Source organism: Eleginops maclovinus, chromosome 21, assembly GCF_036324505.1.
Source record: "Eleginops maclovinus isolate JMC-PN-2008 ecotype Puerto Natales chromosome 21, JC_Emac_rtc_rv5, whole genome shotgun sequence".
NCBI lineage: Eukaryota > Metazoa > Chordata > Actinopteri > Perciformes > Eleginopidae > Eleginops > Eleginops maclovinus.
Window position 1 is genome coordinate 4,960,001 of NC_086369.1, and position 16,680 is coordinate 4,976,680.

The window sequence follows — 16,680 nt, forward strand, 5'->3', positions numbered from 1 at the left end:
CAGAGCAGAAATCAACACTTTGCTCTTGAAGGAAAAATAACGTGCAATTGTTTTATTTTGGTCCCTCACTAGAAAGTCGAGGTGAGTTTGAGTATTGGATCTGACAGAACCGGGTCGGGTGTTTTACGCAGCGTGACTAACGCCGTGTTTGAACCCGCAGGTGTGCTGCTGATCTGACAGCAGCTGATAGGTTGATGCAATATGCTAATCGCTTCACCTCAGGTGTGAACGGCTAGGGGCACCATGTTGATCACACCTGCACACACACACAGACACACACGCACACACACACACACACACACACACACACACACACACACACACACACACACACACACACACACACACACACACACACACACACACACACACACACACACTTATCTGTCCATGGATGTCAGGTTTCCTCAGTTCAGGCTGCAGGCAGCTGTTTGGGGCAGAGAATGGTAATAAAGTGTAAAAGTAGAAACAGGAGCTGTCGGCCTGCAGCAGCGCGGTTCAATCACCAGGTCAGTGCTTAAAGGCAGGACACTGAGAGCGGATAGATGCTTTTATTAAATCTATGATAACCTAGTTCAGGTACAGTGAATAAATTGCCTGAAGGAATAAGTACAGTTTAGATTTGAAATACTTTTTTTCAGGACTGAAAGTAATTTAGCTTCTACCCTACTTTTTCCCAGTCCACCCCAACATTTGAAGCCATTACTATTCACTGTATTCACAATTTTTCTTAAAATAAAGGTGTTTTTTATTAAATGCATGCCATGTTAACAGCCTTTCAAAAGGCCCACTTTAACCCTAACATCTTTTTAAAAAAAGCTGAAAACTGCACCGCAAAGAGAAGAGATTCATACCCATTTTAATATCCATCAATCAATTAACTATACACCAACGCATCCTCTGCAGGGGCACAGGAAGCTTGAGCAGGAACTGGGGTGCATTTTTCAAATCTAGGCAGGAAGGGGACCTTGTGAGCTTCATTGAAGTGGCCACAAAGAAGTAAAGCCCTTCATCGACCACAAAGAAAAAATAATAATAAAAAGATACAAATGGCTTTCAATCAGGCATTATATCTCCCGTAGTTTCCTGCCAGCAATGCAAAATTGATAATGTCCACAGTTTGATGACTGAAAACCTCGACCATGTACACGCCGCTAAGCTAAATGTGGCTAATGTTTGCCAAGATGACATCTAGTAGGTTCATTTAGACACTTTTTAGCTAACGCCATTTTTAAATTCACCTGTTCGCTCATTAGATCTCTTCAGCTTGTGTTAAACACAGACCTTATTCTCAGTCTTCTAACCAAAAACATGTTCAAAAGAAGCATTGGCTTGCAGACGATGGAACAGGAAGTGTTAAACGCTGACTCATTTCGGGGTTTTAGGACTTATTTCGCACCACTCTTCAGTGCACACATTTACACACTGTTGGCTATGCCATCGGGAGCCACTCAGGGTTAAGTATCTCGCCCAAGGATACAATGACATGTTGACTAGGTTTAGATCGAAGCCACAACAATCCGGTTGAAAGGCGCCCGCACAACCTCACAGCGACAGTTGCTGCATATATAGAGAGATATTGACAGTGTAATTAAGTGATAATTGGTTTATTTTGTGTACCATTATTCTCCCAGAATGCTTTAACCCCATCCTTTGCTGTTGTATAACCTGCGTCTCATATTACCTCTGCGGCTTTAGTATGTCTGTATACTTGTGCAGTGTAAACAGTCTAAACTTTATTTAATTTATTCGGTTCAGCTCTCAGACAAAAGCTGAATCACGTCAAAAGGATCCGATTTCAGTCTGCAGTCGCTAAGTTCTTTATGGGATAATTCGTCTAATCTCCTCAGATGTTTGCATAGCATTTAACTGGCCTTTCTGACCGTGTGTGTGTCTGTGTGTGTGTGTGTGTGTGTGTGTGTGTGTGTGTGTGTGTGTGTGTTATATAAGGCAGTGTGTTGAGGATCATGTCAGGACATTCCTGACAGGATCGATGTAGACTAATGCTTCCTCTGTTTGTTGTTGTTTGTTTTGTGCTCTGCAGCTTTGCTCACATGTCAATATCTCCATGCATGTATCTAAAGGATGCATACCATTTAGTGTAGGCTTTCATCCATAAAGAGCCCCTCCCCTCCTGGGTGTACTTTAGCTTCTACGTCTCTAATAGTGAGAGCTAGGGGTCGATACAGTGGGGGCAAAACAAAAGCATATGGATATGTGTCTCTGCATTTATTTACAACTGACAGCAGACATTGCACCAGCAGACAAAGTCGTCCTGCTGGAGACTGCTTAGAGGTGGAAAAAGTATTCCGATTTATTCAAATAAAAGTACCAATACCACTCAGTTAAACTCTGTGCTTTGGAATATTCCAACCAAAAGTGATTCATGCACCTCTGCACATTTATGGGCATCCTGTAAGCAACTATCACTTTTGAAACTTGATGCTTCATCTGTGGTTTGCATGAAGGCTGTCATCACAGCCCCCTTACACTCTTTGTCCCGAGGACTTCAGGACCTTGTGGATATTTTTTCTGAATGCCTGAAGAAATACTTGCTACCTCCCGGTCTTGTTAGTGTGTGAATGAAAAAGGAGCCTCAAAGTCTGCAGTAATGAAGTTTATTTGCAAAGACAGGACACTGGAGGGTGAACTATACCCATCCACAAACACAGAGAGAGCTGTCAGCATTGTGCTGTCTTTTCTAAATGGCACTAGGGCAATGCTTGAAGGAGCTTTCATTTTGGGGACTACATCTGTCTGAGAAACTCGACATATAAAAGTAACTTAACAAAATAATTTGGTAATTGGTTTATAACTGATTTCAGAAACACTTAATCTAGACTCACATGAGATATCTGTTATAATGAAGCTCTACATGTGTGGCATGGTGCTTCCTCATTACATCTGTCTGCTTGTTGCAAAAATAATCATATGTGTGTGTGTCTCTCTCTCTCTCTCTCACACACACACACACACACACACACACACAAGTCCGTGTCATCCGCTCTCTGCTGATGCTACTGTTATTAGTGAGTGCTGATGTTGACATCCCCTGTTCGTGAACCAGTGACACACACACAGACACAGACACACACACACACACACAGACACAGACACACACACACACACACACACACACACACACACACACACACACACACACACACACACACACACACACACACACACACACACACACACACACACACACACACACACACACACACACACACACACACACACACACAATCACACACACACACCAAGCCGGTCAGAGTAGCCCTCAGTCAGTGAATAAGAGACTTTGCCTCTGCAGAAACACACATACTCACACACACACACACACACACACACACACACACTCTGCATCTGAATTTGAAAGTCATCAGTCTGAGTTTCAGCGTGTCCTCAAAAGCACAAACTTAATTACTTAAGTTGTGTCTTAAGTATAGATATCTTAAAAAGGGCCACAGTTCCCTCTCCAACAGAGCTGAGGATCACATCCATTTTGAATGATTTGGTTACAGGTAAAGTGAATGACACATAAGTAATAAAATAAAATAAATGAAAGTAAAACATTAATGAATAATAATCCTATTCAAGAAGATCTCAATTATTTATGTTTATCATATTTTCTAAATCTTATCAATCCCTGAACATCTCCACTTAGTTTATAAATGACTTATATAATATGAGAGCATGAGTATCTGTGTGTGTGCCAGAGGCTGCTGCTGATATTTGACAGCTGAACTGTGTTTAACTTCATTAACGTCACTACGCCTGACGTCAACATAATCTTACACACACTCTGCACTGATCAGTAACACTGCATTACATGTGAGTAGCACTCTGACATGCCTGCTTCTACTTTATTTAAAATTCACTCTCTCTGAGGCTGATTCATTTCACATTCTCATTTTTCCTCTACCTTTGTGTCTGAGAGCTCCTCATACTCACACCCTGATAAGAGAGGCTCTCCTGATGCCGGTAATAATAACAGCGTGATTGTTGAGGAGCTAATCAACGCACTACAGAGTTAATGAGCCTGTAAGAGGATCATCTGTGTGTGTGGGTGGGCGTGTGTGTATGTGTGTGTGGGTGTGTGTGTAGTGTTAGAAAGAGAGGAAACTCCTGGAAGATCCTGATTTTGTGTGTGTGATCTTTAAACCACACACATTGCTTTTTGCACATACTATGCCTGTAAAATACACAAACAAATACACACATTTGAAAAAACAGACACACATTCGCACACACAGTGTGTCACGTAGCCTGTGTCACATCCAGACTATTCCTCTTTCTCGAACAACAAGCAGGAAGAGGCTGCTGCTATGAGGACACACACTCACATGCACGCTAGACACACACGTGATGTAAAGCAGACGAAGCACACCCAGTTCGCTGAGGTCTGCAGAGGCTTAAAGGATCAAACCGCTGAGGAGAGTGTTCAAATTAATCAGAGTTTAAAAAAGAAAATCAGGAACATGGCTGCCTTTGCAAACTGCAAACAGAACATCCTGTTCCCAGAACACACACGTGTTAAAATTAACTAGTTCACAATTGTGAAAGTCCTTAAAAACAAGCAAGTTCCCCGGATGTTGTGGAGTTTACTTTGTCTTGCACACTTATTGTCAGCATTTTGTATAAAGTATCTACTGTTTGTGTCAGGTGTTGCTCTGATGTAACTCAGTTGGAAGAGAAAGGTATTTATCTCCCTCTTTCTCTGTTTCAGCACTTCCATTTCCACAGTTAACATTACTCTTAGTTATTTTTGGGTTGTAAGCTATTGTGCTTGGTTGCCTCCGAGCAAAATGTCTCTGGTAGGCAGTGATGTAGTGTATACTGTATGCCAAGGGCTTTTATTGTGAAAGGGAGAATGCAATCATATGGAACACACTTTACAAAATACACAGTAATTTCTCTTTGGTGATAAAGAGTGTCGAATAGGTGTGTTAATGTGGCTTTAGCATCTTTTTACCAGATTTAAACAAAACAACTAAGAATTCCCTCAAAAACTAAGATATCAGCTCTCTTGTGAATATAAGCGTGTGTGTTTGTGTGTGTGGCAGGTGTTCTCCGGGATCTTCACTGCAGAGATGTTGCTGAAGATCATCGCTCTGGATCCATATTATTACTTCCAGACGGGCTGGAACATCTTCGACAGCATCATCGTCTGCCTCAGCCTGATGGAGCTCGGCCTGTCGGACGTGGAGGGGCTCAGCGTGCTCCGCTCCTTTAGACTGGTGACTGCAAACACACACACACACACACACACACACACACACACACACACACACACACACACACACACACACACACACACACACACACACACACACACACACACACACACACACACACACCTATTCCTGAACATTATACAAACATATTCTCTTTCATTCGCCCTTGAAAATCAGAGATTTTTAAGTCAAGTTTGTATAAAATCCACCGATTTAGATTGAAGGAAACTTGTAACTGAATATTTTAACACTGTAGTTTTTATACTTTTACACCCAATTAAACTCAATAAAACACATGCTGGCTGCTTTTCAGCTGCAGACAAATTGAAGCACAAGACAAGGACGATGGTTGTCACAATCAACACAAGACACACACACACACACACACACAGATCCCTTGAAGCCTGTCTTCGTCTGTCTGCCTCGATCTCTCCCAGTGTCACTCTGGGTATTGTAATCGTCTGCTCGAGGCAAACACACAGATACTCTCGTCAACACACACATTATATGTTTGCTTCTTTCTTTCTCTTCGTCGTTCTTTTTTTCTTGTTGGTTTACATTAGTCTTTTCTCTTATTTCACGGATGTACAATTTCTGTTGGTAAAATTAATTTTAAGAACGACTCTTATTCTGAAAATCCTTTGCTTGCAGCTCCGTGTTTTTAAGCTGGCCCGCTCATGGCCGACACTCAACACCCTGATCAAAATTATCGGTAACTCCATGGGCGCTCTGGGAAACCTGACGCTTGTCCTCGCCATCATCGTCTTCATCTTCGCCGTGGTCGGCATGCAGCTGTTCGGCAAAAACTACCAGGTCAGCTCTGACCTCTGACCTATTTGTACATGCATATTAACTGGAAAAATGCTGTTTTTGTGAGTTCGGCAAGTTTGTACCTGATCATGTGTGGGGGGTGTAATATGTTATTTTGAAATATCGAACATAGAAGGATTCAAACCATTACTCATTCAGTAAAAATAAACAAGTATATATTAAAAATGATTCAAGGCACAAAGCAAATAGTGGAATCTGGGGGAAAAAATACCAGAACTGCATTAGTAAAGATAATAACTCATAACACATGATACTTGAGTGTTAGTAAGACACACATCACAGAGAGCTCAGCTGACTGACTGATAAACCAAACATTAGAGATAGAAGCTGTTTAATTTGTACCTCTATTTATAAAATGTCTATAGTTGTTAGTTGAGGTGGTCATTGTGTTCACCAATAAACCAAAAACATATTTAAGTGGGGGGAAAACACGCTTGTTGACGCTGTTCCCTCTCGTTGCAGGACTGTGTGTGTAAGATCTCGAAGGACTGCACCCTCCCTCGCTGGCACATGAAGGACTTCTTCCACTCCTTCCTCATCGTCTTCAGGGTGCTGTGCGGCGAGTGGATAGAGACCATGTGGGACTGCATGGAGGTTGCCGGGCAGCCACTCTGCTTACTCGTCTTCATGCTGGTCATGGTCATTGGAAACCTGGTGGTGAGTGACCTTTGACCCTTTGATAAGCGGTTATAGCCTTAGATTCTGTGTACATTTTAAAACACTTTGGTATTGGTTGTGTCAAATTCAACCAGGACACTAAAACATTTTTAAAAGCAATACAGAAACTGTGTACATTCACACCTCCCCTACATCACATTTAAAAATGGAAGGGTCTTTAATGTTTTGTAATAAAGTTATAATTTATGTTAAAAAAATCCTCTAATATAAAGACTTAGATTATTTATACTTATCTACAAAGAGAATGAATGCATTTCTTCAAAATAGCTAACATCTGGAAGCCAATATTATCATTTTTACTATACTAACAATAGTTACTAGTTACTTTTAGACAAGGCTTTTCAACCATGTAGAGCAGAGAGGGGGGGTAACTGGAGAAGAGAAAGTACACCTATGTAATGTAATGGTCGACACACACACACACACACACACACACACACACACACACACACACACACACACACACACACACACACACACACACACACACACACACACACACACACACAAATATTGATTGATGTGTTTTAAAGGTGAGGACATGTAGTGAGCTGAGGTTAGTTGAGGGGGGTACATTTTATAGTAAGGCAGGTAAGATGAGTGTGTGTGTGTGTGTGTGTGTGTGTGTGTGTGTGTGGTTGTATGGGGGGTACAGTGTAAGATGAGATGAACGATAGTTATCAGAAGAAAGGAAATCTTTCCTCTCCTCTTTTCCTCTGGCAATATGAGCCACTCTGCATGAGTGTGTGTGTCGGTGTGTGTGTTTGTGTGTGTGGGTGAGTGTGTGTATGTATGTGTTTGTGTATGTGTGTGGGTGAGTGGGTCTGGGTGATTATGCTTGTTGTACATGAAGATAACACCGGTGAGTCCAGGTCATGCTTCCTGTTACATGAGAGTGCACAAGGGTGTTTGATATCAAAAACAAGAGTCAGTGGGGGATAACAAAATGATCACATCCAAACACAAACGCTGATCCCTTTACATTCAAATCTGCTGCTTTAGAAAGGTCAGGAAGACAACAAAGTATATATATTATTTGAGTAATATTTGCACTATGTGGAAATGAGATTTAAACTTGCAACCATTTCCTGTTTTCGGTCACAGTGAAATCAAATGTGCTGTGTGTAAAATAGGGTTGAAAAAGTTGGTACATTGCTTGACAATAAGCTCAGAAATTTGGAGAATAATGCAAACAAATAAAAGCCGTACTTTTGATGGTATTAGTACTGAGATTAATAGCTTTGCACTGACTGATATGAAAACAGTTCCTCATGTCCTTGATGACCTTATTTTCGGATACAGCATCAATTCATATTTTCATATAGAAAATGTGTGTTTCAGTTGTGAATAAACCTCTGCTAAATATTTATTATAAGTATTGTTTATAGAAAACAAAGGCCTCGTGAATCTGGAGAACTGAAAAAAGATTCACTCAGTCTTAAAGAACAAAGTGGTAGTTCTTTATTAAGGGAGAAAACAATACTATGAGTATTGGCATGTTTTGAGAAGAAAAGTAAAATGCTTGATAATAATAATTCAAACCACCAACAGGAGACTTTTATGTCAGTAGATTTTTTAATTTTGTTTCTTATTTCATTCTTTTTTTAGATTTGTATTTATCATAAAGTGTCTCATATATTCACTAGTCTGTAGACCGTGTGTGTGTCCTTGCGTGTGTGTGTGCGTGTTTGGCAATAATAGAGTCTCATTCATCTATTTAGCTTAATGGTCTCATGGATATTTAATAACGAGCTTGAAAGACCAGACAGCTTACACACACATACACACACATGCATGCACGCACACACGCACGCGCACCCACACTGGCAGTCAACTGCCTCTTATTCTTCTCTTGTCAGCTGCAGGAATTGTATCTCTCCCTGCAGAGGGATATGCTGACCGCACTGAAGGAATATGCACAAACACATGTGTGTGTTCTGTGTGTGTGTGTGTTCTGTGTGTGTGTGTGTGTGTGTGTGTGTGTGTCATGATGACGGAACCTTTCCAATTCAGCTGATTTATCCCTCTGAAATGGCCTCATTGTGCTCGGATCAGAATGTGTGTGGTATTTTGTGTATTTGTGTGAGTAAGTGCGTTTAGGCATTTATCCATGCATTCATAAGTGTGTGAATATGATTCTGTTTTTTGTTATGCGATGTCAACCGTGCACCTCAAAAGGAAGGAGCAAGAAAGGACAGAAAGAGAAAGAGCAGAAAGTATGATGACAGGGTGCATGTATTAAACCGAGAGAAGCAGGGAGGGATGATGTAAGGGAAGAGCACATAGGAAGGAAGGAAGGAATCAAAGGAAGGAAAAGAACATTGAGAATAAAAGAAGGAGGAAAGGATTGGGAGGAACGGAAGGCAGTTGTTAGAATGAAATAGTACAAAAGGAAGAAAGAAAGAAGGGAAACAAAGAGGAAGAATTCCACAAATAAAGGAAGAGAGAGCTAACCAACGAAAGAAAAGAGAGCCAGAAAGGAAAGGAGAAGTGAGGAAGACAGGTAAAGGGCAAGTGGTGGAAGTAGAATAAAGGAAGGTGATAGGAAGGAAGAGAAAGAACGAGGTAAGAGTAACATTAAAAAATAAAGGAAGGAGGAAATTAATGGTATAGTGAAAAGGTCAAATCAAAAAATAAAGATAGGAAGAAGGAAGTAAAGGTAAAGTAAAAAAGGTCAATTTAAAAATTAAAGACAGTAAAAGGAAGGAAAAAGAGGAAGAAGCAAAGTAAATGAAAGTGTATGAAAGAAGGAAAGGAAGTCAAATAGAGAAGAGTGTTGTGCATCTCTAGAGTGAAGGAAGCAATGAATGAAGTCAACAGTAACATCAGTCAGTCTCTCTTCAACATTTCACATGATGTTACACTATTACCCAGAAGGCCCTGAGGCACAGGTCCTGAGCAACTGTTATGTCACACACACAATTATGTTCACATGTAACCTTAAATAGTGGCTTCCAATTTGCATTCAAACAAGTCACGGCACAGCTGATGGCATGCACTGTGAGGTCCTATGTGCCTGTGTGTGTGTGTTGTGTGTAAAGTGTGTGTGTGTGTGTGTGTGTGTGTGTGTGTGTGTGTGTGTGTGTGTGTGTGTGTGTGTGTGTGTGTGTGTGTGGTGTGTGTGTGTGTGTGTGTGTGTGTGTGTGTGTGTGTGTGTGTGTGTGTGTGTGTGTGTGTGTGTGTGTGTGTGTGTGTGTGTTATTTAGCTAAAGGTAAAACAAAACATGCTTTCGATGGCGGATAGAGATGGGGAATTACCTCTCTTATACATCTTACGTAAGATGTGAGTAAGATGGCGCCGAGGATGGCTGCCGTGTCTCGAGCTCCTCAACAACTCCACTTGCACCATGCATGTTGAGTTGTCTCGAGCTCCTCAACAACTCCACTTGCACCATGCATGTTGAGTTGTTGGAGGAGCACGCGACATAAGATTTTCATTGCCAACATATACGCTGTATCTGCTGTGCATATGACAAATAAAACCTTGAAACCTTGAAACCTGAAACCTACGTAGGCTCAAGGGTGTGCCACTCTGTGTGTGTGTGTGTGTGTGTGTGTGTGTGTGTGTGTGTGTGTGTGTGTGTGTGTGTGTGTGTGTGTGTGTGGTGTGTGTGTGTGTTTGCATCAGTCTGGGTCTGACATCATAACTCCATATGAGATGCCCAACTGGTTCACAGAAAATAAAACTTCCAGAGTTACCTGCAGCTCTTTTGAAGTCACTTAATGTTAACAGACATTATAAATGATATATATAACAGTGTAATGAGTTAATGCATTTAAATGGTTTGATACAGCTCTTGCTTTGCTTTTTCTCTGGAAGTGCTTCTTCTATTTCATACTGTATCTTGCAGACCTTGTTTCTGAATGCTGTGTGTGTGTGTGTGTGTGTGTGTGTGTGTGTGTGTGTGTGTGTGTGTGTGTGTGTGTGTGTGTGTGTGTGTGTGTGTGTGTGTGTGTGTGTGTGTGTGTGTGTGTGTGTGTGTGTGTGTGTGTGTGTGTGTGTGTGTTTGTGTGTGTGTGTTTGTGTTCGTGCGCATGCGCGTGCATGCGTGTGTGCATGCAGCTGCAGACTGTAGCAGTCGAGCAGATGTTTGGTTTCTGTTTTTGACAAATGAGCGGCTGAATGTGTTTCACTGAGTCAGCACTTCACCTGCAGCACACCTGCTGCCACGCAACCTTCCTCTTTATTACTCTTCTTCCTTTTTCATCCAACAGTGTGTATTCAACACCTTTAATCATTATGACTTCACATCAGAGCCTCTAAAGCCACTCAGAAACCAGAAATCAGCAATTTGGAGGTTAATTGGATAAATTCTAGGTCTGATTAATGATGGGGGGATCTATAATGTATGGTAGGGTTCATCCTCAGACAGAACATGTAGGGAGAATCACAGTTATAGAGGAAGTTGGTAATAAAATGTTTAAGTATACTTTTAATAATCAGCTCAATACTCAGTAATTTACTCATTTCAAAGTACTGAATGTATGAACACTGGTTTTTAAGTCATGTATGATATTTCTTTCAGCTTGCTTAAAGAACTTTTGAATTTGTAAGTAGCTGATGTTGTTCATGAACTTAAACATCAAAGAATCTAAACATAAACATTATACTCTTCACTTTCTGTCCCCTGATGCTTCAAGTCTTCTCTCTCCTTACCTCGAGCTTTTATCCCAGGGGGCTTTGCTCAATGGGGTTTGTTGTGACGAGGAGAAACAGATCATGTCCCCGCTCATTCATCATGTGTGTGTGTGTGTGTGTGTGTGTGTGTGTGTGTGTGTGTGTGTGTGTGTTTGAGCGTGTTTCCAGGGCACCAGCTGTTTCCAGGAGTCTCCGCGAATACCTGAGTTGAACTTTAGTCTGATTTTGGAGTATCAATGGAAGATTTTAGATGGGGTTTTTTTCTTGGAAAAATTCATTAATTGTCATTTTAGTTTTTACCAGCAAAACACATATTTTTGATCTGTTCAAATCAGTCAAATTGACCCTAAATTACATTTAGAATGTTAAAGTCTGTTAGGAAGAGGGGATTCTAAATGTTGTAATTAAATATGAATATGAACATAATATTTGAAAGATAAAATGTACAGTAAAAATATCAGAAAAGAAAGATATAATTATATTTATACAAAACAAAATAGAATATGAATATTAATGATAGCATAAGAATTCAAATCGTGAACATTGTGTTGCAATATATAATGTTTACATTTTTCTGCGTTGGATTATTTAACATTTAATACTTAATCACATTTGCCTGGTAGACCTATTTTCTTTACTAAAGTAACTTAATCAGGACTTCTAATAGATTATTCTTACAGTGTGGTACTAATACTTTTACTTAAGTACAAGATCTAAGTACTTCTTTTCCCACAATATTCTGTATTTTGAAGATGATTGTTTTCACTGTCCCCTATCAAATCACGTTTAAAGATTATTATTTGAGCGTGTTTTCGGTGGACTGTATATATATATATCATATTTTCATGAATATCAGGTTAAATAAGTGACGTTACACAGAGAAGAGAAAGGAAGTCCTCTGGGTGTCAGCGGTGTCTGATCGGATTATCGGAGGCAGGAAGGGCATTAGGGGAGCCGTCGGTCGTGTTGCTATGTTAACCAATCAGTAGCATCGATCTATTGGCCCCGCAGCCAATCAGACGTCAACGCTATGGGTATGGCGCAACAGCCGGACACTGATCTGTTTCACAAACAACACACACACTCCGGGCTGGGATCAATACACACACACACACACACACACACACACACACACACACACACACACACACACACACACACACACACAGAAATAGACATAAAATCACAATTGTTTTTATTTTTTTTACACATTCACTAGTTAAATTCACAAAAGCACACACACACACACACACACACACACACACACACACACACACACACACACACACACACACACACACACACACACGATGAGAAAAATGATGAGCAAATTTAAGAAAACATTCATAAAAGAGCTCTAAGTATGACATTGGTAAGTACAAATGTGTTCTTTATACAATAACAAGGGTTTTGTAATCCATACACATCTGATACACAAATGCCATATGACACACATAAACACACCCGCAGGTCAGGTGTTGCCTCCTGGTGTCAGATATTGACCAACTGGCCTGGTTTCTTCTTACTCAATCAGTAACCGGAATGTGTGATATTTGTTTTGAACAGATATAGGAAGTAAATCCCCTGTAAACATTTTAAAATGTATGTTTCTTTGTGCATGTTGGTATCGTTCTTCTTCTTCTTCTTCTTCCTTTGTTGTTTCTGTAATTCCGGAAAAACATGACGAACATGACTTTTTGTCTGCATCCGCCTCAATAGCTTTAAGCACTTCTCACAAACACACACGCACTCACACACATTGTTAGCTGTGGTTAAAGGGAAGCCAATCTGTTTAAGAGCAGCTTTCAGACTTGGTGATCAGTTACCAAGAGGCCTCAGGCATTATTCATCACACAATGAGTAATCAACCTGCGCTGGAAACTGTGATACCACAGAGTGTTGGTGTGAGTGCGCTAAATGACAGAGAACAGTGCAGTAAGAAGATGGGGGATCGAAAGGCGGGGTCTATTTTTTTGTTCTTGGTTATTAAGAATTGTATTTATTTTGTTCTTCAGTTGTTGGCCTGTGTCCAAATTAATCAACCATTGAACATCTCACACTACAAACACTACAGTATGAGACAGAATGGAGCTATAAGCTATCCAAAGCTTGAGAGAAGGAGCACACACTTAACAGAAAGTATTTAAGTATATAGCTTAACACAACTTAGCATCTCCCTGGTTCCCTCAACAAAACTCCAATACCATTTTTCCTTAATGTCCACATACTAACACCACTTTATCATTTTAGAAGCTAATGTTCAGCTGTAGAGGAACTAAGGCGGCTAATGTTCGGCGTGATGAAGTTGAGTTGTCACATTTAGACACTTGTTAGCAACATCTGTATTTAAGTTCTCCATCAATTTATGTCGTAGAACAAACCGTTAAACTCTACAGACCTTATTCCAGGCATCTAACCAAAAACACATCAAAATATCATTGACTTGCAGACGAGGGAACAGGTAATGATAAAATGCTGACTCATTTCAGTGTTTAGGACTCATTCCTGCACTTCTCTATATCTTCAAATCCCTTTAACATGTTTTTGTTATGGGATTAAACTCTATCAAACTTCTAATCGGTTTTATATAAATAAAGTTGAACTAACCTCCCGTTGTTTTCTCCCTGCAGCTGCTGAACCTCTTCCTGGCTCTGCTGCTCAGCAGCTTCAGCTCTGATAACCTTTCGGCTCCGGACGATGACGGAGAAATGAACAATCTGCACATTGCCATCCATCGGATCACAAGAGGACTGGCCTGGTGCCGCAGACAGGTACCCCCCACCCTCTGATCTGAGGATGACTGCTTTCTCTTATTTTTACTCTTTTACATTTCTGTACTGTATACCCAAGAGTAAACCTGTGTAAATGACATGCTCTCTGTGCTTCATACGTCTCACACAGCATTTTCTTTTCTGTATCTGTGTGATGTAGGTTGTAGATTTTTTCAACGGGAACCTGAAGCGTCGACGTCAGAAGAGGAAAGAAGCCAAAGCCATGATGAAGCTCAAACGCCTGAGCACCATCCACACAGAAGCCAATGGAGCCGTCATAGGTAACACAGACACACACACACACTCGCACGCACGCACGCACACACGCACACACACACACACACACACACACAAACACCCACACACACACAAACACACACTCATTCCTTCACACAGGAGACATTTGCAAACAGTATGTCCCTTTATAAGAAGTGAAATTGGTTTTGGTTGGTGGATTTTGTGACATTCTGACAACGCACCATGCTAGCAGTTCCCCTTTGTTTTCAGTCTTTGTGCTAAGCGAAGCTAAATGGCTTCTTGGTGTCCCTTCTACACACCATCTAGATTTTTGGGAATGAATTATGACACATTGTTAATGCTTGTTGTTTCTGAATTCATTTCTTAATTTAATTTTCACCTCTCCATGTGTCCCCGCAGGACGTCATGTGGAGAAGTACGTTGTCCCCGAGGACGACAGCTACATGACAAACCCCAACCTCACCATCAGCGTCCCCATTGCCCCCGGGGAGTCAGACGTGGAGTTCCCTGAGGAAGAGGAGGAGGATGAGGGGGAGGAGGGTGAAGATGAGCAGAGCGAGGGCTCCGAGGAGGAGGATGAGGAGGAGGAGGATAGGGAGGAGGAGGTAAGGAATGAGGAGGAGGAGAGAGAGGAGATCATAAACACATGTGCACCTGTGTCTGATGTAAACAGGCTCAGGTGTGTGTCAGGGAGGAGGTCACCTTCTAACAGCTGGTCTGTGTGTGTGTGTGTGTGTGTGTGTGTGTGTGTGTGTGTGTGTGTGTGTGTGTGTGTGTGTGTGTGTGCGCGCGTGCGCGTGTGTTTGAACACCTGTTACATCTAATGCTGGGAAATGAACAAGAGTAAATATGTATTATTATATTGTTCAAAATAAGAGAGAAATACACAATATTCAAAATAACCTCAAAAGAGTTAATAAATGAAAGAAATTAAAATATTATCATCTGGTAACATGCAGTATGTTGAGTATTTATTCCATGTAAGCAGATTTCCTCACACTCTGTTACTATATAGTGTGTTTGGCTCAATTCATTACACACACACACACCATACACAAACACACACACACACACACAGATCGAGTTGGAGGCTTCAGGCAGTGCATTATGTGATCCGGATTTCCCTCATTCTGCAGCGATGTGTGTGTGATGTGTTTGTGTTAAAAGTGTGTGTGTTTTGTGAGCTGAAAATATGAGTGTGTGTGTGTGTGTTTTTGTTTGTGTGTGCGCTTTCTGTCTCTCTTCATCTATTCAAAGGAGAAACGTCCAACTGAGACCTTTTTGTATGTGTGTTCTAAACAATAGTTTAAACAGTCTAATGTCTTATAAAGTGTTTACTGTGTGTGTGTGTGTGTGTGTGTGTGTGTGTGTGTGTGTGTGTGTGTGTGTGTGTGTGTGTGTGTGTGTGTGTGTGTGTGTGTGTGTGTGTGTGTGTGTGTGTGTGTGTGTGTGTGTGTGTGTGTGTGTGTGCGCGTGTGTTGAGGAAGCAGGAAGAGAAGGAGAGGTGATGTTTAGTTGTTTCCTTTCCCTTTTCTTTATAACATGAAATGGCAGATTTGTGTCATGCTGCGTGTGTGTGTGCGTGTGCGTGCGTGCGTGCGTGTGCATGCATGTGTGTATACACCTGCGCTACGTCATTTCATCATCTCCTCTTTAATCATGTTGTGCACCTGTTCTCTTTCTCTGAACCTGTGGGTCAGGGCCCAGATTTATTTTATTTATTCAAATATATTTATTTCTTAGTATTGGTTTTTGCTTTACTGGCTCATCTTTGGCAATATTCATATTCAAATAAAACATACCCTATGAAACAGTTTTGCAAATTGATTTGTTAAAATGTAAAACTTTTCCGCACAAAATGATCATTTGTTCCTCAGAGCCTCCTCCGGATTTACTGTGAATTATCTCCTATGCTTTACGGTCAACAGCGTATTACATATATTAAATGTAAAGTTTTTTAGTGAAAATACATGTGATAGTGAAGTCGTGATCGTCGACCGGATAAATGAGTTTCTACGTTTTTGGATTATTTATTCACCATGAAAGCATCATTTTTCCAAGAATTCATGGGAATATTTACATGTATATGGAAATTGTAGGATAAAATATTTATTTGATTACGGGACAACAGCTTAAACAAAAACCAGTAAATGTTGTTTCTCCTAATAAGTCGATCTATTTAGCCATAGTGTGTCTATTGTGTTACTGTGTGTGCATGGTGCAAGAGCAAGTTAGCCATGAGGTGAAACATGCAAATGCAATG

At 40.8% G+C, this 16,680-nt stretch overlaps 1 protein-coding gene across 1 annotated transcript in view; it reads left to right on the forward strand.

The window, feature by feature from the left end:
• Nucleotides 1-16,680, forward strand: part of LOC134884035 (sodium channel protein type 4 subunit alpha B-like) — a 125,203-nt gene that overhangs the window by 77,520 nt on the left and 31,003 nt on the right. Inside the window, exons 18-23 of the mRNA XM_063912631.1 lie at nucleotides 5,070-5,243; nucleotides 5,892-6,053; nucleotides 6,534-6,728; nucleotides 14,019-14,159; nucleotides 14,320-14,440; nucleotides 14,817-15,022. Coding sequence (XP_063768701.1) covers nucleotides 5,070-5,243; nucleotides 5,892-6,053; nucleotides 6,534-6,728; nucleotides 14,019-14,159; nucleotides 14,320-14,440; nucleotides 14,817-15,022 — 999 coding nt within the window. The remainder of the gene's footprint in view (nucleotides 1-5,069; nucleotides 5,244-5,891; nucleotides 6,054-6,533; nucleotides 6,729-14,018; nucleotides 14,160-14,319; nucleotides 14,441-14,816; nucleotides 15,023-16,680) is intronic.